This window comes from Podarcis tiliguerta (genome assembly GCF_965153285.1).
Source record: "Podarcis tiliguerta genome assembly, chromosome: 11".
In the NCBI taxonomy this organism is placed as follows: Eukaryota; Metazoa; Chordata; class Lepidosauria; order Squamata; family Lacertidae; genus Podarcis; species Podarcis tiliguerta.
Window position 1 is genome coordinate 62541319 of NC_139544.1, and position 26186 is coordinate 62567504.

General features: G+C 50.0%; 1 protein-coding gene across 1 annotated transcript in view; it reads left to right on the plus strand.

Annotated features, from left to right (window-relative positions):
- The window catches only part of PHF24 (PHD finger protein 24), a 33394-nt gene that overhangs the window by 3982 nt on the left and 3226 nt on the right, over positions 1–26186 (plus strand). Inside the window, exons 2-7 of the mRNA XM_083403110.1 lie at positions 17227–17602; positions 19438–19623; positions 19958–20036; positions 21617–21807; positions 22061–22227; positions 23352–23444. Of these exons, the coding sequence (XP_083259236.1) occupies positions 17231–17602; positions 19438–19623; positions 19958–20036; positions 21617–21807; positions 22061–22227; positions 23352–23444 (1088 nt within the window). The 5' untranslated portion in view covers positions 17227–17230. The remainder of the gene's footprint in view (positions 1–17226; positions 17603–19437; positions 19624–19957; positions 20037–21616; positions 21808–22060; positions 22228–23351; positions 23445–26186) is intronic.

Below are 26186 nucleotides of genomic sequence, written 5' to 3' on the forward strand. Positions count from 1 at the left end.
ACTCCTCAGACCGTTCAGTCCTTTACTGGCAGGTCCAAATCGTTAAGGCAGTTTCACTATATACAGGATTCCCCATGATCCCTAGTGGAAGCTTCAGGCTACAATGCAAAGCAAGTACGACTCAAAGCATACATACAGCGCAGAGCTCAGCACCAATCTGGCAGAGCTTTCTCTCAGTGAAGCAAAGAGGCCGTGTCCAGCCCCGTCTTAATAGACCCAAGAATGACCACACCCTTTGCCAGTGGCCAGATCACAGTGACCTACTTGGCTGGTGGCCAGGTCAGTGACCTTCAAACCCTAATTCCCAAGTGACCCAGTGGATCATTCATACATGAGATCCCTCAAAACAAGTTAAAATACTACTGCAATCTGAATTCCAGGCAGGGACCTGTGGCAGTGGAGGCATATCATTTAAATAATAATATAAAATACTTTATTATTTATACCCTGCCCATCTGACAGCTTCATTAGGAAGGCTCTACTCACTTTGGTCAGCCTTATGGAATTATGTTCCTATGCCCGCCATTGGCTCTGGTGCCCCCTATAATTAGTCTTTCTCCCTTCTGACCTCCCAGTCCCCTTGGCCTGCTGATCAGGCAGTTTGTCCAACCAAGTGGCCAAGGTGCACACACCTTGGTTTGAGGGAAACCTGGACTGCATCTGGCAGGCAGGAGCCTGCTGAGATGAGACACCTCTAAGAACCAGGGATGACCCCATTGGCTTTATTCCCAAGTCATCCAGCAGTGCCAGGAAACACGCCTCCTTCTCAATAAGGCTGCCAAGTGAAGCTCTACGCTTTGGACAGCTCCACGGCGGGCAGAAATCCAACAGGTACGGCATGCGTCAGTACACCTGTGTGGCTGGGAAACTGCCACGGGGCCAAGGGCAAGGTGCCAGCTCCATCCCTTGGGAAGGCAGAGACCTGGAATTGTTGTGGGTGAGATATTGCCGCTGGGCTTCTTGGATGTGTCAGGAGCCAAACTGCAGACGCCTCGTCCTTTTGTGTGCCAGCTGGCTTCTTGCAGCAAAACATCAGTTTGCAAAGACAATGGAAGCTCTGGAATAAAAGCAGGCCATGAATCAAGCTCCCTCGGCTGCCTCTGAAATTAACGGTCCATTCATCTCCAGCTTCCTGGTGGACAATTCATGGGAGGAACCCATTCATCCTCTCTCGGTTTTTGCCCTAACATTATTCAAATGTGCGATGCAATTGAATGTGGCTCCCAAATGGCCGACCCCAAAGTGCTGCCTTCATTATGGGGTATTATTTATGCAGCACCATTAGAGTGCCGGGCACTTCACAGAGCCCAAGAGGACTGGTCCCTGCCCCCAAGGAGCCCACAATCCAGCACCCAGCAGGAGAGGAAGAGGAGAGACTAGCAAATGAAACCTGGGTCCTTTTCCATTCCATATACTTTGGCTGCACAGACATCATCCTTCTAAAGCCCATTCCAGCACACACACACACCCAAGTATTCTGGGAACTCTGGCTCTGTTGGGGGTGAACTACAGCTCCCGAGATTATTTGGGGAGAGTGTGTGGTGTTGCACAGCCTCCATCTTCACCCCAGTATAATTTGGAAAATGGACCTACATTAGTCGTGCTCATTCACTTTGGTGGGTCTGTTCTTTGCGGCACCAGCACCAGATACAGCCCAGAAGGTGAGCCAAAGGTGTCTCAGAAAAGGGGCGTTTTGAGGATGGATTTAAGGGAAGGGGGAGGCACCTGTCACAGAAGCATGTGGGGCAGCAAGGGGAGAAGGGTGGAATTGCTGGAAGGAGGAGGAGTTCTTCGGATGGGCAAGGAGGGCAGTGGAGCAGCTGAGTGGTCAGGGGTGGAATTTACTTCACTGGAGGTTTTTAAGCAGAGGTTGGATGGTACAGTTGCCATGTGTCCTCTTTTTCCAGGACACATCCTCATTTTCGAGGGTAAAATTTCTGCCCAGGTGGATTTTTTAAATTTGCCATAATGTCTCTGGCTATACTTTCTGGATGAGGCATAGACATAACTGGTGGCTGAAGACTTGCTTTCCTCTTCTCTTTTCCTGACCTCACCCCCCTCACAGATTCTATAGGCTACATATAGTAAGGTTACCAGATTTTTTTCATTGAATCCGGGAACACTTTTCAGCTTCAATGGATTTTGTATGGGGACTGATTTGTAAATCCAGGGACTGTCCCCAGGAAACGGGGACATCTGGTAACCTTAACATCTAGTAAAGGTAAAGGGACCCCTGACCATTAGGTCCAGTCGCGGACGACTCTGGGGTTGCGGCGCTCATCTCGCTTTACTGGCCGAAGGAGCCGGCGTAGAGCTTCCCGGTCATGCGGCCAGCAAGACTAAGCCCCTTCTGGCAAACCAGAGCAGCACATGGAAATGCCGTTTACCTTCCCGCCGGAGTGGTACCTATTTATCTACTTGCACTTTGACGTGCTTTAGAACTGCTAGGTGGGCAGGAGCAGGGATCGAGCAACCCCGTTGTGGGGATTCGAACCACGACCTTCTGATCGGCAAGCCCTAGGCTCTGTGGTTTAACCCACAGCGCCACCTGCGTCCCATTAACATCTAGTAGGGGTATTTAAAATGGGAGTTCTCATAGCGTCCTCTTTTTTGCTCTTCATAATATGGCCACCCTAGGATGGCCATCTGTCATGGATGCTTTAGCTGAGGTTCCTGCATTGCAGGGGGTTGGACTAGATGACCCTCAGGTTCCCTTCTGACTCCTATGATTCTATGATCTGGACTGGCTTTCAGGCTCCTGAGTCCCTTTCCCTAAAGTCTTAGGGAAGCTGCTCTCTCTCTGCTTTACAACAATGCCTTTCTCTTGAAGATGCTGCGGTGGGAGGGGCCGCCAACATGCAACCAGAATTCCTTAAGATCCTGGAGAAGTTATTCACCCACCCACCCACCCCACTCCTATTCACAAGAAGCAGTTTCAAGGGGTGGTGGTGGGTCTTGGGGTTGCAATCTGGGAGGGAGAGTGCTGCTGATCCATTCCTTGTGAACAGACAGCCTGTTAAAGAGGTGTTGCAGACTCTTTGCAATTCATAGTCATTTGCATGCCTTTGCCTGTGGGAACCCTAGAGTTGGCAGGGACCCCCAAATGCCATCTAGTCCAACCCCCTGTGGTGGCAGGAATCACAGCTAAGGAATCTCTGTCAGGTGGGAAATGCTGGAGTCTGGCCTGAGACTTCAGGGGGAAAGTGCATTGGCAACAGAGAAGGACACCAGCCTCTGCAAGCAGCATGCATCTGAGTGGCAGACGACAGGGCAGTATTGCCTCTTTTGGCACTCATGTCTTGCTTTTGGGCTTCCTCTGGGGGCAGCTGGTTGGGCACTGCGGAAACAGGAGACTGGACCCAGTAGGCCCCCTTCAGTCTCATCCCACAACCCGGATCACCTCCTGTTCTTGTGCTTTTCTGTTCCAAAGCGGGGATCCTTTGTCCCCCACCCCTGCAGATGTTGCTGGACCACAGCTCAGCATCCTTGACCACTGGCTTGGCCACAACCAACAGCCTAGGGTGCCATTGCCCTTCTGGTTGATCTGGTTCCAGAGTCCCATGTCAAGAGAAGGGCGGCGGTTGTGTCTCTAGTGACACACACACACACACACACACACACTCCTTGGACTTTCACAGAAATATACGAAGGCACCAAAGGAAAGTTTGAAAGAATATTGGAAGCTAGATATTCAGGAACAGATTTTAGATGAAGATTGGGAAAGAATCTTTTGGCAACCACCCTTTGTTGCGACCTCTAGGATAATCCAGGAACAAGGGTTGAAGTTGGTACAAAAATGGTATTATGGTAAAGTTATATCATATTACAAAATCTGGAAGTCAGAATTGCTGGAGGAAATGTGGAGTGATGGGAACGTACAGTCACATGTGGTGGGATTGTCCGTTAGTTCATGAATTCTGGAAACAGATTGGTATAGAAATATCAGGAATTGTGGGTAGGAAGGTGGAAAAGGTGGAAATATCTAAATTAATGGTTCTTATTAGCCTGAGTAGCACCGAGTTAGACACAAAAGAGGAATGTAAATGGGTAAAATTGGTGGTAATTGCAGCCAGACAGGTTATAGCGAGTAATTGGAAAAATGCAGAAGAGAAGGGGTGAACCAATGGAGGAAAAAACTGAATAATATTATAATTTTAGAATATCTAACTGTGAAGATACACAAACTGAAAGGGTTTAAGGTCAGTGAGGAGGAGGAGGAGGATTGGTTTGAGAAGATATTGAATTATTTGGGCAGGTTTGAACAATTTGGGGCAATTAAAATGTTAAAAGTTAAATAAACCTTGTGGAGGGAGGAGTGTTAATGTATATAGAATTGTACATATGGTTGATTTGAATATGTTGTTATTGATTATGTATACCCTATGTATCAGCCACCTGTGGGTTTCACTGTTTGTGTTTTGGTTGCTGGTAAAAAAAAACAGCAACAGGAAGGCAGCTGAGTTGGGTTAACCCTTCTTGGCAGGGCCTCTCCAGAGCTTTAAGCTCTCGCTTGCACCCAGTCCATTCTGGTGCACTGCAGTCACTGGGCTCAGAGGAAACCCCTCGCCCTGTTTCTCACCTTACAGGCAACAGCCTCTAGAATTCTTTTGCAACTGCAGGTAGAAATGAAATGCAGGTGACCTTGATGCCCACAGCACACCTGCGCCCTGGCTTTCCCCTTGGAGTCTGTGACTAGCTGGCTGGAGCAACGAGGGGGGGCTCCTTCTGCTTGGGCTTCTGTGCATGCCCCCTCCTGTTTGTGTGCCAAACACACAACACACCCGCACAGCCACACGCCATCCCCTGAGGAACTCGCCCTGGCTGGCACGCCTTTCGCCAGCCACTGCGATTTATGAATTAAGGAGTGTAGGCACACGCCAAGTGCAGCCCAGCTGGCAGCCTCCCAGCACGGCTTTGGACTGCTGTAATTTCCTGGGGGTCGTTTTTGCTGCAATCGTTCATCGTAATACTTCTAGGCGAGGGAGAAGGGGGAAAGGGGAAATGCCTGGCAGGACCTGCGAAACCAAAAGCATCTCAGCAGACGGCAAATTGGCCTCTCTGCCCTCCTGCCTCTCCAACCCAGAAGGGGGGCTGCATGCTCATTTTTACTAGGAAGTTGCTTTTAGCAGTAGTAGAATCATAGAATTGTAGAGCTGGAAGGAACCCAGGGGTCATCTAGTCCAACCCGCTGCAATGCAGGTTGTAGGGGTCGGAGTATGCAGTGGTAAATAGCAGTGGAACTGGTATACAGACAGCCACCAATGTGCCCATGGCAATTCAAACAATGGCAGCGCAAAGGAAAGTCCCCTGCCCGGAAAGAGCTTACAATCTACCGTGAAAGACGGTTGCCTCTCTTGGCTTCAGGCACTGAGGAACAGTTGTCTGTCAGAGGAGGCAAGGCTGCGATAGAGGGGCCCCAGGGGTCTGTTTCTCACTCAAAGGCAGCTGGTGTTGTCTGCTCTGACTGGCATGTCTTTTGCACCCTGGCTGCCAGAGATCCTTTTAACACAGAGGGAGGAGGCTCTGCCCTTGATCCTTGGGATTATCCTCTTTCCTCTTCACGCCCTTCTCAAGCGCTTTGGCCCAGCTGGGAGGTGTACTTGACCTGTAATCCTAACTCTTTCCTGCCTTGACAGAGAGAGGGGAAGTTGTGACATTGGGATGGAGCAGGTAAAAAATCTCTCGACTTTTGGTATGGCCGAGAAGCAGCCTCCTGATTAATGTTCAGGGCCACTTCTGTGGCTCCACTGCCTCTTGCCTCTCGCCCTCCCCATCCCTGGCATGAGGTGCACAAACACATGAAGGCAGCCCACCAGGAAACACGACTCTTGGGCTAAAAGGTCTCCCTTCCCCTCCCCAGGTTTTGCATGACCTCCGGCATGAAAAGCGTAATCACCTCAGAAGAGATTCCTGCATCGGTACAAAGGGGGCATCCTCTTTGGCAAAGAGGCCAACTAGATCCCCAGTATGAGGATCCCTGAAGCAGGACACCAACCCTCCCAGTGGCATTCCATTTAGTATGGCAGCGCCTGCCCTTGGGAACTCCCTGCCTATTGATACCAAGCAAGTTCCTTCACTGCAGTCTTTTGGGCACCTTCTGAAAACCTTCTTGTTTAGACAAGCCCTCCGATGTGCTTAGAAAACTGGGGTCATTTTCACCTGATTTAGTGCAGCATTTTAAGTTGTGTTTCATTTTTAGGTACTGCTGTAATTCTTTCTTGGTTTCATCTTGTTGTAAACTACTTTGAGGGTGTTTTTCTTTTCCACAGTCAAGCGGTGGATAAATTTTATGAAAGAAGTCCTATAAAAATAAATAAATTTCCCAGCAACTGGTACTGAGTGTCACATGGCCTCCAATACTGTAGACAGCAGATATTCTTTACAGCCTTTGATAGCCTTGTTCCACGTTGATTTCTCTCTTTCCTTTTCAAGCTGTCCAGCTTGGCAGCCTGTGGCAGAGAGTTTCGCAGGTTAACTGCGTCGCGTGAAGAAGTCTGTCTGGCTCCTGCAACATTCAGCTTTGTTGGAAATCCAGGAGTTCTGGGAGAAGGAGCAAAAGGTTTCTCTAGCCACTTTCTCCTTGCCATGCATACGGATACTTCATCCAGATGTTTGATGTTCACCAGCCAGAGATTCTTTCGCTGTGATTCCTGCATTGCAGGGGGTTGGACTAGATGACCCTTGGGAATCCCCCCAACTCTACAATTCCATGATTCTGCATGCCAAGCAGGTGCTCTACCACTGAGTTTCAGCCCTTCCCCTAATTGTACCTTCCTCTGTCCTTCCAGTATATAAAACCAGCATAAGGGGGGTCTACATCTGCACAAAAACCTCCTCTCTGATCCAGTTTTAAACAGTGAGGGACTCTCTTTGTTCTCTCCTTGCTTTGTAACAACCCCCCCTCCCCTCCCCCCCAAGTGCCCTACAGGTGTCTGATGTAATTATCATCTCATCGGTGACTCAGCCAAGCTTGCAGGCTGACTGGGTGTCTGGCGGCCTCCATCCTTTATGAATTTACACAGGGCCACAGCTGACTTGAAACTGATTTCCCCCACAGGCTGCCTGCGGCATTTCCTCTCCGCGTGCCCAGCTCCAGGGCGGCACCTGCAGACCCCTCACGCACCTGGCCTCCCTTCTTTGTTTCCTAAAACCAGTTTTCCCTTTGAGTGACTGCCTAATGTCCCCAAGCTGAGCAATTTTGCAGCCACTTTGGCCTTGCCTGTTTCCTGCATGGTCAAAGATGCCCCAGCAGACAAAGATGTCCTGTTTTGCACCGTCTCAGCAGGTAAAACGGGTCAGCAGCTGACTGTTGTTGTTGTTGAGTCGTTTAGTCGTGTCTGACTCTTCGGGACCCCCTGGACCAGAGCACGCCTGGCACTCCTGTCTTCCACTGCCTCCCTCATGCTGGTAGCTTCGAGAACACTGTCCCACCATCTCGTCCTCTGTCGCCCCCTTCTCCTTGTGCCCTCCATCTTTCCCAACATCAGGGTCTTTTCCAGGGAGTCTTCTCTTCTCCTGAGGTGGCCACAGTCTTGGAGCCTCAGCTTCAGGATCTGTCCTTCCAGTGAGCACTCAGGGCTTATTTCCTTCAGAATGGATAGGTTTGATCTTCTTGCAGTCCATGGGACCCTCAAGAGTTTGAGAGAGACAGTGTGGTGTAGTGGTTAAGAGTGGGCTGCTGTCTCCCACCCCAGCTTCTTGGATTTTTCATCGTCAGCCGGCAGGCTCCGGGGATCTTTCGTCAAACTCAGCAGGACTCATATGATGCTCCTGTATCGCGACGTCACAAAATCCCCAACCTTTTCTTTGAAGCTGCCACAGAGAGTGCCTGGATGACAAACTCCACTTATTGGAGCTCCATTATTAATAATTGTGGTCTTGGCTTTGTTCTGACTGCAGACCTGCTTTTGAGACCCAGATTAAGCTCGCAGCTAGAGCTCCACCGAGAGACAAGAAATGCATTAATTAGGGAAGGAAGAGAGATCAGGTTGTCCCCCCATCCCAGCGGGGGACCTGTTTATCCAGCGCACAGAATCTCTGGAAGGGAGATGGGGATTATGCACTCTTCCTGCTTCCAGCAGAACAGTGTGCTGTTGCACAGAAGTGCCCTTTAGTGTAAATAAAGAGCTGAATAAGAGACAATGTGATAGAAGTTTATAAAATTATGCACCGACTGGAGAGAGAAGAGCTTTTCTCGCTCTCGACAACAGAGCATGTGGACATCCAGTGAATTATAGAATTATAGAACTGGAGAGCTGGAAGGGACCCCTGGGGTCATCTAGTCCAACCCCCTGAAATGCAGGAATCTCAGCTCAAGCATCCATGACAGATGGCCTTCCAACCTCCAAGGAAGGAGAGGCCACCACCTTCTGAGGGAGACAGTTCCATCATCCCTAGCTGGCAGGACCAGTGGCCAGGGATGATGAGAATTGTGGTCCAAAAACAGCTGGAAACCGAAGTTTGTCCTAGATCAATGAAGCTGAGTGTTGGAAGATTTAGGACAAGGAAAGTTCTTCTTCATGCAGGGCATCATTAAACTGTGGAACTCCCTCCCACAAGAGGCAGTGAGGGCCACCATCTTGGATGGATTTAAAAGAGAATTAGACAACTTCTGGTTCGCGGCGGAGGCTATGGTGGCGAGCTCCATGTCGTCTGCTTAAGGGGCGACACGGTTTTGGCAAATAGAGCTTTGGGGTGATCGCCAGGGCTCGGCGCACCCCCGAACCCCCCCCCCATGGCAGAGTGGGGATTCTAGGGGTCCAGCAGAGCATGAGAAACTCCCCCCCCCCCGAATCCCCCGGCTGACTTTTTGTGGGGGGGGGGGGAGGGAAGGGTCTTGAGTCCGCTCAGGGCTACAACGCGCACTATTGCCGGAGGCAGTGATACTTCTGATTCCAAGTTTCTGGAAACCACAGGAGGGGAGAGTTGCTCTTGTGCTAGAATCCGGCTTGTGGGTTTCCTAGAGGCATCTGTTTGGCCACTGTGAGAACAGGATACTGGACTGGATGAGTCATTGGCCGGATCCAGCAGCCTCTCCTTATGCTCTTGTGATTATAATGGTGAGAAATTAGATTTGCATGCTATATGAATCCATCACCCAGCTTAACTAAGCTTCTGTTCTTATATGAACTGGTTGGAAGCGCATGGTTTTGTGAGATGGCAGAGCAACAACCCCACAGGGACCTGGATTACTCTGGTTCAGAGTCCTTGTTCGTCCAGCCTAATGTTGTCTACCCTGGCTGGCAGCAGCTCCCCAGGGTCTCAGGCGGAGGAGGGTCTTTCCCTCCAGTCAATCACAGAATCGTAGAAGTGTAGAGTTGGAAGGGACCCCAGGGGTCCTTGCCCAATTCCAAGAACATCTATCATGTCCCCTCTGACTCCCTCTTCTCCTAATCCCCCAGTGCTGTGACATTTCCCCACCTTCTGTGCCACACGTTCTTGTTGGGGCCACTTAAGTAAAGCACCCTCCATCGAAGTAGAGAGCACTGATGAAATCTAGGGGGCAGCCATCACTTACCCAGTTTCCATTTGGGTGGATTTCATCCTCTCTTTCTATAAGCAACCTGGGAGCAAGGGGAGGAGCTCTTCACTTGATTGACAGGCACAGTCACCAGTCACAGGCAGGGCCTGCCCAGATTCCACCCCCCCTCCCGCTCATGGCTCAATTTGCCTAGCAGCCCTACCCTTTCAGGATCACCTGTATCCTTTGCAAACCCTCCAACTGGTGGCTCACCTGCATTCCTGCCTGTGATGGAAATGATCCACAGTGGTGATTCCTTTACCATGGGGTAAATCCCACTGAACACAGTGGGGCTGGCTTCTGAGTAAGTAAGATTTACTCCATAAGAAACTCCATGGTGGGGGTTCATTGATCTTCATTGATCTGGTTTTGACTGTAGCTGTTTATAACATTGTCAGACTAGCATGAGACATATGAAATTTTCTTAGGGAGTTTGGAGTTCTGAAATAATCTTGTTGCATGCCACCTCAATCTTCAGGGGTTCCAGACACTTACCTGGGCTCTGTTTCCTTGGAATGAAGGTCAGCAGAGACTGTGGGGTCTTTAGGATGCCTGAGCATAAAATAGAATAGAATCGTAGAATTGAAAGGGACCACGTGGGTCATCTAGTCCAACCCCATGAAATGCAGGGGTTTTTTGCCCAAGTTGGTACTCATAACCCTGAGATTAAGTCTCATGCTCTAACAGCTGAGCTATCCTCAGATGGAGGGGATCACAGCATTAGTACTGCAGCAGATCTTCTCCAGCAGAGATCAAGCCTGTCTCAGTGTCTCCAGCTTCCAGCCTGTTTCCAGCTCAGCTCTCACACCCCACCCTGGCTAATGGTCTCCTACCTGGCGGTTACGAGATGGGGATGGAGGAAAGCCCCACCCCCACCATTCACCTGGAGGAAACTGCCACTTAGTTGTAACTCTTGCTTAAACTTTTGTGATGGTGATGGGCACACCTAAATCGGGGGCTAGGGCCATTGTCTTACAATGCCTCACAAAGAAATTGGTCTGAGCAGTTCGGCACCTTCCACTGTTTTATTCTAACCCTCCCTGGGTACAGGACCCCAAGAACTGGAGGGGACTCGGGGCATCATCCAGACTGATCCCCTTCCAAAACCCACAACAATATAAAAGTGTTCAAGGATCAAGGATTTTTAAACAATATCGTGCAATTTATTGGGATATCCATTGTAGATTCTCCCAAATACTTTGCAGTGTGTGTGTGAGAGAGAGAGGGAGAGTTTAATCTACAACCTCATTTTCACTTTCCATGACATTTTGGAACAAGGCACGGCTCATGTTGAAAGTCGGTTGTGTTCCAGATGGGAAGGCAAAGCCAGACAGCAAATGCACAGCTAAATCAGGCCAGAGAGTTTGCCTTGCTCACTCAACGATTGATAACAGGCACCAGCTAATAATAATAATAATAATAATAATAATAATAATAATAATAATAATAATAAAATGGGGAGGAGGCGCGGTTTTTAGCAGAGACAAGAGCTGGCATATGGTTCACCTGTCAAATCCCGGGGGTGGGATCCGGGGTTACCCTGGCAACAGGAGATGGAATCAATAACACCCAAATGCAACACAGCTAGCAGAGAAGGAGGGGGTGGGGAGGGTCTGGGAATGCCAAATGTGAATTAAGAGCATTTGCAGATGACTTGGTTTTGACATTGCAGGAGCCAGAGTCCAGTGTGAAGAGGGTTTTAGAACTGATTCAAGAGTTTGGTCGATTAGCAGGTTTTAAACTCAACAAAACAAAAACTAAGGTTTTGACAAAGAATCTAACAGAAAAAGAGAAAGAAAGGTTTCAGAATGAGACAGGTTTGACAGTGGTGAAAAAAGTGAAATATCTGGGAATTATTATGACCTCAAAAAATGGGAACTTATATAAGGATAACTACGAAAAATGTTGGATGGAGATAAAAAAAGATCTAGATATATGGTCTAATCTAAAACTCTCACTGTTAGGTCGTATTGCTGTGATAAAGATGAATGTATTGCCAAAAATGTTATTTTTGTTCCAGACACTGCAGATTATTGATAAAATGGACTGTTTCAAGAAGTGGCAGAAAGATATATCCAGATTTGTCTGGCAGGGCAAAAAGCCAAGAATAAAATTTAAAATATTAACAGATGCAAAGGAAAGAGGAGGCTTTGCCCTGCCAGACTTGAAACTTTACTATGAAGCAGCAGCTTTTTGCTGGCTGAAAGAATGGCTACTTCTTGAAAATACAGATATACTGGATTTAGAAGGATTCAATAATGCGTTTGGGTGGCATGCTTACTTATGGTATGACAAGGTTAAAGTTCACAGAATGTTTAAGATTCACATTGTCAGGAAAGCATTGTTTAATGTATGGATTAGATATAAGGATTTCTTTGAAAACAAGACTCCAAGGTGGTTATCTCCGATGGAAGCAAAAGCAGTCAAAAAACTCAATATGGAGGCCAATTGGCCAAAATATTGGGAGATACTAGAACAAGATGGAGATAAATTGAAACTGCAGAGTTTTGACAAATTAAAAAGTAAAGTCCGTAATTGGCTCCACTATCATCAGATAATGGAGGCATATAAACTGGATAGAAAAATTGGCTTCCAGGTGGAAAAATCAAAATTGGAAACAGAATTGCTAGAACCCAAAACTAAGGTATTGTCAAGAATGTATAATCTGCTGCTGAAATGGAATACACAGGATGAGGAAGTGAAATCAGTAATGATTAAATGGGCACAAGATGTGGGTCACAACATAATGCTAGCCGACTGGGAACGGTTATGGACCACTGGGCTAAAGTTTACGGCATGTAATGCCCTAAGAGAAAATATTATGAAAATGATATACAGATGGTACATAACACCAGTCAAACTAGCAAAAATTTATCATATGCCCGATAACAAATGTTGGAAATGTAAAGAAACTGAAGGTACCTTTTTTCATCTCTGGTGGACATGCCCAAGGATTAAGACCTTTTGGGAGATGATCTATAATGAACTGAAGAAAGTATTTAAATACACATTCCCAAAGAAACCGGAGGCCTTTCTCCTGGGCATGGTCAACCAAGAGGTACGTATGAAAGACAGGATATTTTTTATGTACGCCACAACAGCAGCAAGAATACTTATTGCAAAGTATTGGAAGACACAAGAATTACCCACGCTGGAGGAATGGCAGATGAAAGTCATGGACTATATGGAATCCGCAGAAATGACTGGCAGAATCAGAGACCAGGGTGAAGAGACGGTGGAGGAAGATTGGAAGAAATTTAAAGACTATTTACAGAAACACTACAAGATTAATGAATGTTAAAATAACATCAGATTGAATGTAGAAGGTTATTGGAGTAAAATTTTAAGGATCAGAAGACCCAACATTCTAAGTTCTAAGCATTGAATAAGCTATATTAAGACATTCAAATCAGAAAAGAGGTTAATTATGACAGAGGAATGGGATTTGTTGTTTAATTGTATGAATTGGAATACAGGGAAGGGAGACTCGGGGAAGTCAGAGAAACAAGTTAATGCAAGATTAATATGAAGATAAGATTGTTTTTATTTCTGTTTTTTGTAGTATGTTATGTTTGTGTAATTCTGTATGTTTTTGGTGTATTGTTTGTTGTTTTGTTTTGCTTTGTTGTCTTTTATGCAAAAACGAATAAAATATTTATTAAAAAAAAAAAAAAAAAAAGGGAATGCCAAATGTGGGAGGGGCATCTTCTGCAAGCTGTTTGCATGATTGCAAATGAATCGAGGAGTATTTCAGCCCGGAAACTTTCCATAAGGCTGCCGTTGGGGTGGGGGTGCTGTGGAAGTTCTGCAGGTTTGCATGAGAGTCCAGGAGGGGGAAAGGCTGGCACCAGCAAGAGCAAAAACACAAAATGCATCCTTGTTTGGATATGTGTGGTATATATTTGCATATCGGCAGGTTGATCGTGGATCATTAACCAGGAAGATAGCTGCTTCCTGGCATTGAACCCAAAGTCATGTGGATTTTATTCCCATTATTGGAAGTGTCTCCTGCACTTGGTGTGTGTGTGTGTGTGTGTGTGTGTGTGTGTGTGTGTGTGATCCCAGCTCAATGAAGGGAAAGGAGGGCAGGGAGCCAGCAAGCAAATGAGCACCACCTTTTTCAGGTCTCAGTGCCTTGCTGAGCAGGAGAGCCACCCCTATTTCATTGTTGTTGTTGTTGTTGTTGAGTCATTTAGTGGTGTCCGCCTCTTCGTGACCCCCTGGACCAGAGCACGCCAGGCCCTCCTGTCTTCCACTGCCTCCCGCAGTTTGGTCAAACTCATGCTGGTAGCTTCAAGAACACTGTCCCACCATCTCGTCCTCTGTCGTCCCCTTCTCCTTGGGCCCTCCATCTTTCCCAGCATCAGGGTCTTTTCCAGGGAGGCTTCTCTTCTCATGAGGTGGCCAAAGTCTTGGAGCCTCAGCTTCAGGATCTGTCCTTCCAGTGAGCACTCAGGGCTGATTTCCTTCAGAATGGAGAGGTTTGATCTTCTTGCAGTCCATGGGACTCTCAAGAGTCTCCTCCAGCACCAGAATTCACCAGAATTCACCCTATTTCATATAACCATAGAATTGAAAGGGATTCCCGAGGGGCATCTAGTCCCATCCCGTGCCCTGCAGGAATCCTGCCCACAGCCATCCCTGGGTGGGCTCAAACCAGCAATCTTCTGGCTAACTGCCAGATGCACTGAGCCATTGTGCCACCAGAAGGACAGAACTTATTTTCTGGTATCCCAAAGATCATTGTCCTTGTTTTGTCCATGCCCCACACACCCTGCCCTTGGAATGTGGGGGGGGGGGGAGAGAAGAACAGAAGTCCATGTCATGTCCAGTTCATGACTAAATTAGAGGTAAAAAGACACAAAGTAGGGGTTGGGGGTGGGATGAGACTGGGACAGGCTTGTTGGATGTGTCTGGAGGGGGAAAGGGGGGACACACTTGCCCCACTGAATGACCCATCATAACTGGAGGATCCATCCTAACCAGAGAGCCAGTGTGGCATAATGGTTGCTGGACTAGGTTGTGGGAGACCAGGATTCGAATCCCCACTTTCGATGAAGCTCACTTGGTGTAGGAATAACGGAGGACGACAGGAGGTTGGATGCAGGTGAGCTGTGCAGAAGCACGCTGGCAAGCATCCTCCAAGACAAGCTGCCGGCCAGCTCTGTAGAGGCTCCTTTTATTAGCACAATATGCAAAACCAGTCAGATACGTTTGGGACTGTGACTTTTACATATCTTCCAGTCCCAAGTTCGTGGGGTGGTACAAAGTTATTTTGGCACCTGTTTCCACCGCGTCATTTTCCCCCTGCACAGTGTATGACGAAGGAGACAAAGGTCATGATGTTCAGACAGCTGTGGCTTTGTCTGCGGGTGGAAGTGTGCTCCACACCTGGCAATCATTCCTTCAACCTGGTGACTTTGGGGGCAAGTCACTGCCTCCTAGCCTAACCTACCTCACAGGGTTGTTGTGGGGATTGAAAGAGGAGTGGGAGAGCCACTCTGAGCCCGGTTTTGGCTGGGGAGGGCGAGGTATAAATGAAAATTATTATTATTATTATTATTATTATTATTATTATTATTATTATTATTAGCATCTTAGCATCTTGAGCTCCATGGAGGGCAAAGTGGGGTATAAATGCAATAAATAAATTGGATTAATTTATAAATTGTTCTCATTTAGAAAACCAAGTCTCTAGGCCTTGTGGCATTTGAGGTACAGGGAAGAACATTTGGCCACAATTCTGGCCAGTCGTTTTGTGAGAAACTAGACTTTCCCCACCTTTCAGTATTTTTCAAAAAAGAATAGAGTCACAGCAATGCTCAGTTCTTTTGAAAGCAAAGACAGTCATTTTGGCAAAAAGAAAAAGAGGTTAGGGTGACGCTGCTCTTGTCTGGAGACGGAACTCCTTGTTTCATTTTTAAGGCAGTTGTTTGTTTGTTTGTTTGTTTGTTTGTTTGTTTGTTTGTTTCAAGAAGTAAAGAACGTGAGATGATGGCAGCGCTGAGCAGAGAATATCTCAGGGCCTGCAATGTCCTCTGGATTCAGGGGTGACCTCTAAGGTCACAGGAACGCGAAGTTGCAAAAGAGCAAGCCTTGCTATAGGGAATTGCCTTGCCAGGAAGATAAGACCTTGCAGGGAGACATCAGCTGCGTTGCTTCAATAACAAGCAAGAGCCTTGTGGCACCTGGAAGACTAGCAGATGACTGCAGCCTCAGATTTTGTGGATAAGAGTCGCCTTCAGCCGATTGGAAAGGAGATTTAAATCGCTAAGTCTTTAAAATGCCAGAAGACTCCCTTGTGTTGTGATAATGGGGGCAGGCACTGGACTATGACTGAAGGCAACTTTATAGACTCATAGAATTGTAGAGTTAGAAAGGACCCCAAGGAATCACAAAAGAGAGCTTGCTGGATACAAAAGGAACTCTGCAACCAGTATCCGAGGCCCAATTCTGCTATCTGGTGTTTTCCACTGAAAGAGAGCATGATAACGCCAAAAGAGCCTTCTGGATCAGGCCAGTGGCCCACCTAGTCCAGCATCCTGTACTCACAGCAGCCAGCCAGGTCTTTGGCCCCACTGGAATATTAAGAATGACAGAGCTGGAATGTACCCAAGGGTCATCTAGTCCAACCCGCTTCAGTGCAGAAATTACAGCTACAGAATCCCTGACAGATAGCCACCCAACCTCCATTTAAAAAAGAGAGACTACTGATATAATCCATTCATGACTCTTAATCTCTGGGTCATGGGTTCGAGTCTCACGTTGGGCAAAAGATTTCTGTGTTGCAATGGGTTGGACTAGATGACCCTCATGGTCCCTTCCAACTCTAGGATTTCTGGGAATGGGGTACGGAGGCAGTGATCTCCTCCGCCTCTTCCCCCCAGAGGAGCCTGCATGTACAGCTGCTCCACCTCTCTCCCACAGTCACCCACCTGCCTGCTGGGTGAAATAAATAAATGAAGGTCTTATATATATAATAAATGCTCATAAATGTACCAAGCAAACACGTACATCAATGTGTAAACCACATGTCTGAAGCAGCACAGGAAAGCAGTCCTGGAACCATTTTGGCTCCCAGACTGACCAAATGTTTTCTCTGCAAGGTCAAAGGAAAATGAAAAAGCCTCCCCATTGTCTTTTCATTCACAAAACCTGTCTTAAGGGTATAGGGTGAGCCTGCGACCTGGCTCAGGAACTAAGTATTTATCATTACAAAAGACTGGCCAGGCTCCCCAGGGTATCCAATCAAGTAAGCATTAACAGGTAACCTGCCAGACAGGAGATAAACAACATACTCAGATTTCTGTTGTAGACTGCCCTTTCTGTGATGTAGGTATGATGTATGGAGGGGTGGTCTTGGACTCCAGGGCGGACAATTTAAAATGTCCATATAAGGGCTTGCGCGCCATTGTTCTGGGTTCCTCCTCCTTTCCTGCGTGTGAGGGGAGCACCCTGTTGCAACAGCTCAATAAAGATCAGGCTTACTAGCTGCTTTGCTTCTCAATATTCTCTGGTTGGCCTCTGTTATTTTCTCCGAATGATGGAGAACCTGCAAAGGACTCTGAAAGGGCTCCTGTGTCCCCCATAAGGGAATAAGGACTGGTTTCCGTATATTACATGGGTGGGCTGGCTCTCGCCCCGCTAGCCCCTCTCATAGAATCCTAATTGGTACCAACCCCTTCTCACGGCTGCCTCTCTTTCAGAGCCATGGGGGTGCTGATGTCCAGGCGGCAGACCGTGGAGCAGGTCCAGAAGGTCAGCCTGGCCGTGTCGGCCTTCAAGGACGGGCTGCGAGAACGCAAGTCGGAGGGCAGCGCCAGCCGGAGGGGCACCATCGAGGACACGGTGCAGGAGCTCAGAGAAGAGGAGGCGTCGGAAGCGGGGTCTTCGGCGGGGCTCCAGCAGAAGGAGGAGACCCGCTTCCGCAGGGCGGCCTGGGAGAGGCTGCGGGACGGGCGAGGGGTGGAGCCCGAAGAGTTTGACCGCACCACCTTCTTCACGCCGCCAGCCTTTGCGCGCCCCATGCGGAGGGAGCAGGATGACGAGCCCATTGAGATCAGCCTGGAGCAGAGGGAGCAGGTGGGCACAGGATAAACCCCTGGAAGAGGGAGGGAGGGAGGAGAGGCAGAAGCACCCTGGGCAGGGGCCAGAAAACCAGAGGGGCAAGACACACTGTAGAGTTGGAAGCATTGGGTGGATTTAGATGAGCAGGAGAGGATATCTTACATACTAATTATCCTTCCTCTTTTTCTCACGGGTGTAAGAATGCAAATACCTATTTCAGCAGAGTAATACCACCATCTGTGGGCAGCTTATCTCTAGGAGCTTTTAGGACACGGTTGCGCAAAGAGCAGTTTTACTATCCAAGGGTGTTTAGGCAGACTTGGGTCATCTTCTCCTGGTTCCTTCTTAACAAAGAAATCACTCTCAAACTGCTTAAGTAAACCAGGAAAATACAGTCATACCTCGTGTTGCGTTTGCTTCAGGTTGAGCATTTTCAGGTTGCGTCCCGCGGTGACCTGGAAGTACCGGAAAGGGTTACTTCCAGGTTTCGGCGCTCACGCATGCGCAGACGCTCAAAATGACATCATGCGCATGCACAGAAGCGGTGAATCGCGACCCACGCATGCACAGACCCAGGTTGTGTTCTGCTCAGGTTGCAAACGGGGCTCCGGAATGGATCCCGTTCACAACCAGAGGTACCACTGTATATACTTTACTCACTTGAAGGTCTTGCCAGGATTCAGCATGTTCAGTGATGGAAATCAAGCAGGCGATAATCCTTAAAAGTTACAAACGTCCATAGTCCAGTTCAAAATGGAGGGCGCTTCCTGGAGGAGAGCTCACTGCCCATTGCAGGTAAGGAGGAGGAGGAGGAGCAAAAGGAAGTAGATTAGGTTCCTTTTGTCTTCTACCACGAAAGTTTAGAGAATATAACATCATAGAGTCACCTGCTTGCGACTTTCTAGCAATCATGCATTTGTGATTTGGCTGCAGATCCTCCCCCAGGAAGGGGCCCCAATAAAAATAATAATTTATTATTTATACCCCACCCATCTGGCTGGGTTTCCCCAGCCACTCTGGGCAGCTCCCAACCGAATATTAAAAACGCAATACAGCATTAAACATTAAAAACATCCCTAAACAGGGCTGCCTTTAGATGTCTTCTAAAAGTCTGGTAGTTGTTTTTCTCTTTGACATCTGGTGGGAGGGCATTCCACAGGGCGGGTGCCACCACCGAGAAGGCTCTCTGCCTGGTTCCCTGTAACTTGGCTTCTCGTAGCGAGGGAACCACCAGAAGGCCCTCAGCGCTGGACCTCAGTGTCCGGGCAGAACAATGGGGGTGGAGACGCTCCTTCAGGTATACTGGGCCGAGGCCGTTTAGGGCTTTAAAGTTCAGCACCAACCCTTTGAATTGTGCTCAGAAACGTACTGGGAGCCAAACATACTGGGAGAGGTCTTTCTAGACTGGTGTTATGTCTCGGTGGCTACTCCTAGTCACCAGTCTGGCTGCCGCATTCTGGATTAGTTGCAGTTTCTGGGTCACCTTCAAAGGTAGCCCCACATAGAGCACATTGCAGGAGTCCAAGTGGGAGATAACCAGAGCATGCACCACTCTGGCGAGACAGTCTGCAGACAGGGAGGTCTCATCCTGCGTACCAGATGGAGCTGGTAAACAGCTGCCCTGGACCCAAGGGTCATCAGGTCCAATTTCCTGCAATCACTATGGGCCCAAACACAGCTAAAGGATCCCTGGCAGATGCCCACCCCCTCTGCTGCTGCAGGAGTAGGGAAGAAGTCGACAATGCCATGGGTTCTCCTGAACTGAGGAGGGCATATCGAGGGTGACCTCCTTCTCCTGGTGGTCCCTGCAGCTGCTCAGGGCTTCAGCCTTTCCTTCCCTCCCCACGCAGGTGACCAACGACGAGACGTGCGAGGTGTGCGAAGTGTGGACAGCGGACAGCCTCCTGCCCTGCCGCGTCTGCACGAGGGTCTACCACGACGGCTGCCTCCGCCGGATGGGCTTCCTGCCCCAGGACAACACCAGCGAGGTCATTGAGGCGGCCCATTCGGAGACCGGCTGGAGCTGCTACTCTTGCGTAAGCAGCGGGTGGGGACCCTGGGGTGCTGTGGGAGGGGAGGGTGCTGTGGGAGACGTCTTCCCTTCCAGTGTGAAGAACTAGGGGTCCCTAGACTGAGGGGCAGTCATTTACCCTCCCCTTTCCAAGAGAGGATTGCACCCACGCAGAGAGGGGAAAGATAACCATGATGGTGAAAGGAAGCCTCCATGGCTGAAGGCAGTCTACCCTTGAGGACCATACACTGAAGGAGTGAGGGCAGTGGGGAGGGGACTCTGAATCTGCAAATCCACCCAGTTGGTCCTGGGAGCCTCCCAGCAACTGACTCGCCCTCCTTTCTCCCCCCCCCCCCCAGGACAATCTCAACTTGCTCCTCACTGAGGAGGAGATGAGCAGCCTCTTCCGGTCCTTCCAGCAAGGCAAGGTCGCCCCAGGTAAGTCTCCTGTGCTGTGGACCCACACTCGACTCCTGGGCCATGCACCATCCATGCAAAGGCGAACAGGGGTGAAGAGAGGGACCCACACCAGCCGCTCTCTCGCCCCCTTCACCAGATTGTGCTTTGGACGGGGAATGCCTGGAGAGCAAGGAGTAGGGCCAGTGGCCATGATCCCACCACCACCAGGCCTTGCCTTCGCCATGACCTATCCTTGGGAGTCTTGCCTTTCATTGTGGGGCAGGAGGCTGCTCCCGACCTCCATACCACCCCCTGGAGGAAGGCGAAGTGATGGTGAGGGAGCCTGGTGGGCCGTGGTAGCAAGCGGAAGAGGAGGCTGCTGTGGGCAGGGCTGGCTCTATAAGTGAGTGGGCAGAATGGGAGAGGGCGGCAGGTTGGGATCCGGGTCCTAGCTCACTTCCCTTGCTGGAGAGGCAATTGGCCACCCCAAAAGGGGTCGCCAAACAACCCCACACCTGTTCTCTCGGCTGTGCTTTCTGCACACTCCTGCCCCTAATTCAGGGCTGGGGGAGCTGCTGGTGCATTCCCCTAAATTGCCACTCTGCACATGTTCTGCCCAGCCCTTCGGTGAGGGGGCCTGTGAAACAAAACCCGGGTTGTTGTTTGTAGGAATTGGTCACAGCCAGGAGGGAAGTTTGCCTCGGGCGGCAAAATGTCTTGGGTCGGCTGTGATTCTGGGGGTCTTGAGTGGGACTAGGTGTGTCGCTGGGTTCAAGGCTGAGGCCTCCCCTTAACTGGGGGCCCTCCTACTGAGAGGGTGCAGCAGCTGCAAAAAAGAGAGGCAAATTCCACACTAGGGATCATTAGGAAAGGAACTAAACAAAAACTGGCCATATCGTAACGCCATTATGGAAACCTGTGGTGCAACCGCATTTGGAGTACTGGGTCCAGTTCTGGTTGCCTCATCTCAAAAAGGATATTGCAGAGTTGGAGTTCAGAGAAGGGCAACAGAAACGGTTGAGGGGCTGAAGAAAGGTTGCAGCATTTGGGACTTTTTAGTTTAGAGAAAAGGCAAGTGACAATGGACGTGGTAGATGTTTATAAAAATTATACTTGGCATGGAGCGGGTGGACAGAGAAAGGTTCTTCTCCCTTTCTCGCTAGAACTCTAGAACCCATGGACATGAATGTTGGAAAATTCAGGACAGAGAAAAGGAAGTCCTTCTTCACACAGCACCTAGTTAAACTGTGGAACTCCCTGCCACAGTGATGGCCACCAAACTAGATGGCTTTTAAAAAAGGATCTGGCAAATGCATGGAGGAGTAGAGGGCTTCCAATGACTGCTCTGCCTCCACAGCTGGAGGAAGCAAGGCTTCTGAGTCCCAGTTGCTGGAAACCCCCCGGATCCTGCTTGCTGGTTTCCCACAGGCACCGTGAGAGCAGGATGCTGGACTAGATGGGCCACTGGCCTGATCCTGCAGGCTCTTCTTGAGGGGAGCAGGGCAGCGCTAACAGCCCAAGGGGTTAAGGCGCTGCAGAGAGAGAGAGAGAGAGAGAGAGAGAGAGAGAGAGAGAGAGCGCGCGCAGCCACTGACTCTTCCCATCTGGTGGCTCCACAGACAGTGCGCTGACCTTGAATGTCTTCTTGGGCTACAAGCGACTGTCGAACCAGCAGCCCAGCAGCGAGGAGCAGGAAGACCAGGACGCCCTGCAGTTTTCAGCGCTGGATCCAGAGAAGAAAGGCCGCGTCGAATGGGTGGATTTCCTCTCCCACGAGTCCGTCCTGCAGCTGCAGAGATCGCGGACACAGGTGGGTGAAGGTGACTCCCGTGAGGAACCTAGGAAGGTGCCTTCTGTTGAGTCACTCAGTCCATGGGTGCCTCCAGCCCAGCACTGTCCCCTCTGACTGACAGCACCTCTCCAAGGCCTCGCAAGCCATTGCATCACTCCTGAGCGCTGTGGTGGCCAGTTCAGGAGTGCAAAGCCTCTTCCCTCACAGCCAAAGCCCCTTCGAAGACGATGCTCTAATCACACGCTCCTCCTCTGCTCCCCCCCCCCCCCAGAACGCCCTGCTGCGCCTGCTGACGGGCAAGGAGAGAGAGCGGGCGCGATCCACTTTCTTGTCGCTGGACCAGCATGGGGACGGGCTCATCAGCGAGGCAGAAAGTCGGCGCAGCCAACACACGTGGTTTCGTAAGCGGCACAAGGAGGTGCCCTCTTGCAACGTCAGGTAAAGGTCCTCACCCACCCACTCTGAGCCACAGCCTCCCCTGGCTTGGCTGGGAACCCTCCTGCGTTTGCCACTGGGCACATGGGCACATTTAAAGCCCTATGCGGCCTAGGACCCACGTACCTACGGGACCGCCTCTCCTGGTATGCCCCGCAGAGGACCTTAAGGTCCACAAATGACAACATTTTGGAGGTCCCAGGTCGCAAGGTGATTAGACTGGTCTCAACTAGGGCCAGGGCCTTTTCAGCACTGGCCACGACTTGGTGGAACGCTCTGTCACAAGAGACCAGGGCCCTGAGGGACTCAACATCTTTCCGCAGGGCCTGCAAGACAGAGCTGTTCCGCCTGGCCTTTGGCTTGGACTCAGTCTGACCCTTATGTTTCCCTCCCCCCTTGTGGTTTTGACTTTTAAAATGAGGCTGTATTAAAAATTGCATTTTAACCTGTATTTTAAATTGGGTTTGTTTTTTTCCTATTATGTTTCTACAGTCATACCTCATGTTACGTTTGCTTCAGGTTGAGCGTATTCAGGTTGCATCCTGCGACGACCCAGAAGTACTGAAAAGGGTTACTTCTGGGTTTCGCAGCTCGTGCATGCGCAGACATGCAAAATGACATCATGTGCATGTGCAGAAGCGGCGAATCGTGACCCGCGCACACGCAGACGTGGGTTGCATTCCTTTCAGGTTGCGAACGGGCCTCCGGAACGGATCCCGTTCACAACCAGAGGTCCCACTGTACTGTAATTTTACTGGTGTTAGCTGTCCTGAGCCCAGCTCTGGCCAGGGAGGGCAGGGTAAAATAAAATTTATTATTATTATTATTATTATTATTATTATTATTATTATTATTAAGCAGAAGCTCTTCCCCTTGGCCTGAGCATTCTGGGTGTCTGCCTGGTTTTTCTCCAACCTGTTGGGAGTTTGGGGCACCTTTGCAAAGTCTTCTTGACCTGGGGGAGAGGCCAGGCCTCCCCCACCCCAAGCGCGGCACCATTGCCATGATCTTCGCAATGCCACAGGTGACCTTGGGGTGCTGTTTGTGGGGCACCTGTGGCCAGAGTCCTTCATCAGGCTGCTGGTTAGGGTGATGTAACCCTGGGGGTGCCCTTTGCTCCCTTACAGCATCAGCCACGTGGGCCCCATCTCAGAGAGCAGCCCAGCCAGCAACGCAAGCCAGGACCAGGTGCTGCTGAACGCAGAACCAGAGGAACCGAGGTAAGCAGGTCACCAGGCAGGTAGTCTGTCCTTAAAGGGTGCCAGGGAGGGGCCTCCAACAGAGTCTGCAAGCTCAGAAGAAGCATTTGGCAGGATCCAGCTAAGACTAGACTGCTTCAGATGAAGAAACCACTGCAGGTGCCTCACTGACTGGGAAATCTACTGTAGAGTGGGAAGGGATCCCCCAGTGGCCATCTAGTCCAACCCCCTGCAATGCAGGAATTGCAGCTAAAGAATCCCTGAGAGGTGGCCCTTCAGCCTCTACCACCTCCCAGGTGAGCCTGTTCCACTGTCAACTGGCTCTTGCCGCCAGAAAGCTCTTCCGAATGTTTAGTCAGAATCTCCTTTCTTGTCATTTGAATCCACTGGTTCAGGGGATCCACTCTGGAGCAAGGGAAAACCATCTGGCTCCATCTTCCGTATGAGAGCCCTTCAGATATTTGAAGATGGCTATCATATGCTGGTGCTGTGGGTTAAACCACAGAGCCTAGGACTTGCCGATCAGAAGGTCGGCGGTTCGAATCCCCGCGACGGGGTGAGCTCCCGTTGCTCGGTCCCTGCTCCTGCCAACCTAGCAGTTTGAAAGCACGTCAAAGTGCAAGTAGATAAATAGGTACCACTCTGGCGGGAAGGTAAATGGCGTTTCTGTGCGCTGCTCTGGTTTCGCCAGAAGCGCCTTAGTCATGCTGGCCACATGACCTGGAAGCTGTACGTCTGCTCCCTCGGCCAATAAAGCAAGATGAGCGCCGCAACCCCAGAGATGTCCGTGACTGGACCTATGGTCAGGGGTCCCTTTACCCTTTACCTATCATATTTCCTCTCAGTCTTCTATTCTACAGGCTAAACATCCCCAACTCCTTCAGCCATTCCTCATCAGGCTTGGTTCCAGATTCTGGGACGGCACCCAGGACTTATCCTCTGTCTGTGGGTCACATACTGGTTCTGAAGCTCAGGAAGCCTGGATTATGTTCTCCAGTCTTTGAGCGATTATCTGCAGGCACCCCGGGTTCTTCGCCTGATCCCTCCTCACACAGTAATCTAAAAAGAGCCTGCAGGATCAGACCACTGGCCCACCTAATCCAGCCTCTTTTTCTCACAATGGCCAGCCAGATGTGCAAAACCCACAAGCAGGAACCAGGCAGAAGAACAACTCTCCCCTCCTGCTGTTTCCAGCAACTGGTATTCGGAAGCATCGCTGCCGCCAACTGCTGCCTCAGTTTCCACTGCCGTAATGTCACTCCTGACTTTCCTAAATGTTGGAGAGATGTGCCAACACTTGCAATATCGCTCTGCCTCATTAGGAGCCGCGCTCAGGCTCCCGGGTTTCCATGGCGACTGTTGGCAGCAAGGCAAACCCTAAGCATCTTTCCAGTTGGGGGGGAGATGACTCCCGGTTCGGGTGGGGAGAGGTGGGCGAGAGGGAGAGGCACAGCTGGGAGGGGGCTGCTTGTGAGCCGAGGCCTCGGTGGGATCCGAAATGAGATGGGAGCCATCCTGCAATGAGACGTTTCTCCAACCATCTGCCTGGTTCTGCCGGCGCTGTCTCTCTCGCCAGGCCTGCCTGCCAACGAACTGTCACTCGGGCCTGGAGCAGATTGGCATAAGAGCAAAGGCGGGCATCTCTGCCTGCTCCTCAGGCCCTGGACAGATGGATGGGCGAGCAAACTTGACTCCCAAGAACCGCTCCTCCCTGGAGTAGGGTGAGGTAGTCAAGTACAATAAGGCTGTGTGGTCTAATGGTTAGAGTAGCTCAGTTGCTTAGGGCCTGGAGCTGATGACATCAACATTGCGGGTTCAATCCCCATACGGGACAGCTGCACATTCCTGCGTTGCAAGGGGTTGGACTAGATGATCCTCAGGATCCCTTCTAACCTAATCCTATGATTGATTCTATGAGCACAGAACCTGAGAGAGAACCCAGGGTTCGAATCACCACTCAGCCACATAACGCTGGCTCACGTGGGCCAGGCACCACCTCTCAGCCTGGCCTACCTCTCAGGATTGTCATGAGGGTCAGATGGGAAGGCAGAGAACCATATGTGCCACCTATGTGAAGGGAAAGTGGGTGAAAGTGGAGGAGTAATTTAATAGCAACTCTCTGCTTGCTGCGACCAGAGTCAAGGGAGAGGGGGAAGGCGGGACTGGGATGATGGGGGGGGGGAGGAAATGGGAAGAGGAAAAAGAGGAGGGGAGAGAAGGGCTGGCTGAGAAGCCAGTGGCCACACATCTCCCTCCCCAGGGAGGTTAAGGTGCCCCACATTGCTGGGGGCTTTCATTATTATTATTATTAATTGTCTTTCTGCCCCACCTTTTCCTCCAAGGAGCTCAAGGTGGGGCAGACATGGTTCTCCCCATCCTCACATTTTTCTTCTTCTTCCTCTTCTTCTTCTTATTCTGCTTCATCTTCTTCATCTGTGATCCCTCGTAGCCGAGTAAGATTGTCTTCCATAAACACGGATTTAACAATGAGTCTGAGGCCAATTCTAGCGCAGATAACAATGGCGCCCATTCACAGTGACCCATTCACAGTGGGATCAGGTGTTAGGGTTGTGTCATTGCCCCAGCTCTATTCATTATTTTCATTGCCATGATCTTGCACTTTGTCAAAGGGAAACTCCCCACCCCCCTCACAGAATCCCCCCACAACAACCCTGGGAGGTAGGTAAGGCTGAGAGGCGTGACTGGCCCAGGGCCACCCAGTGAGCTTCACAGCCGAGGGGGCAGGACCCCTTGCCCCACACC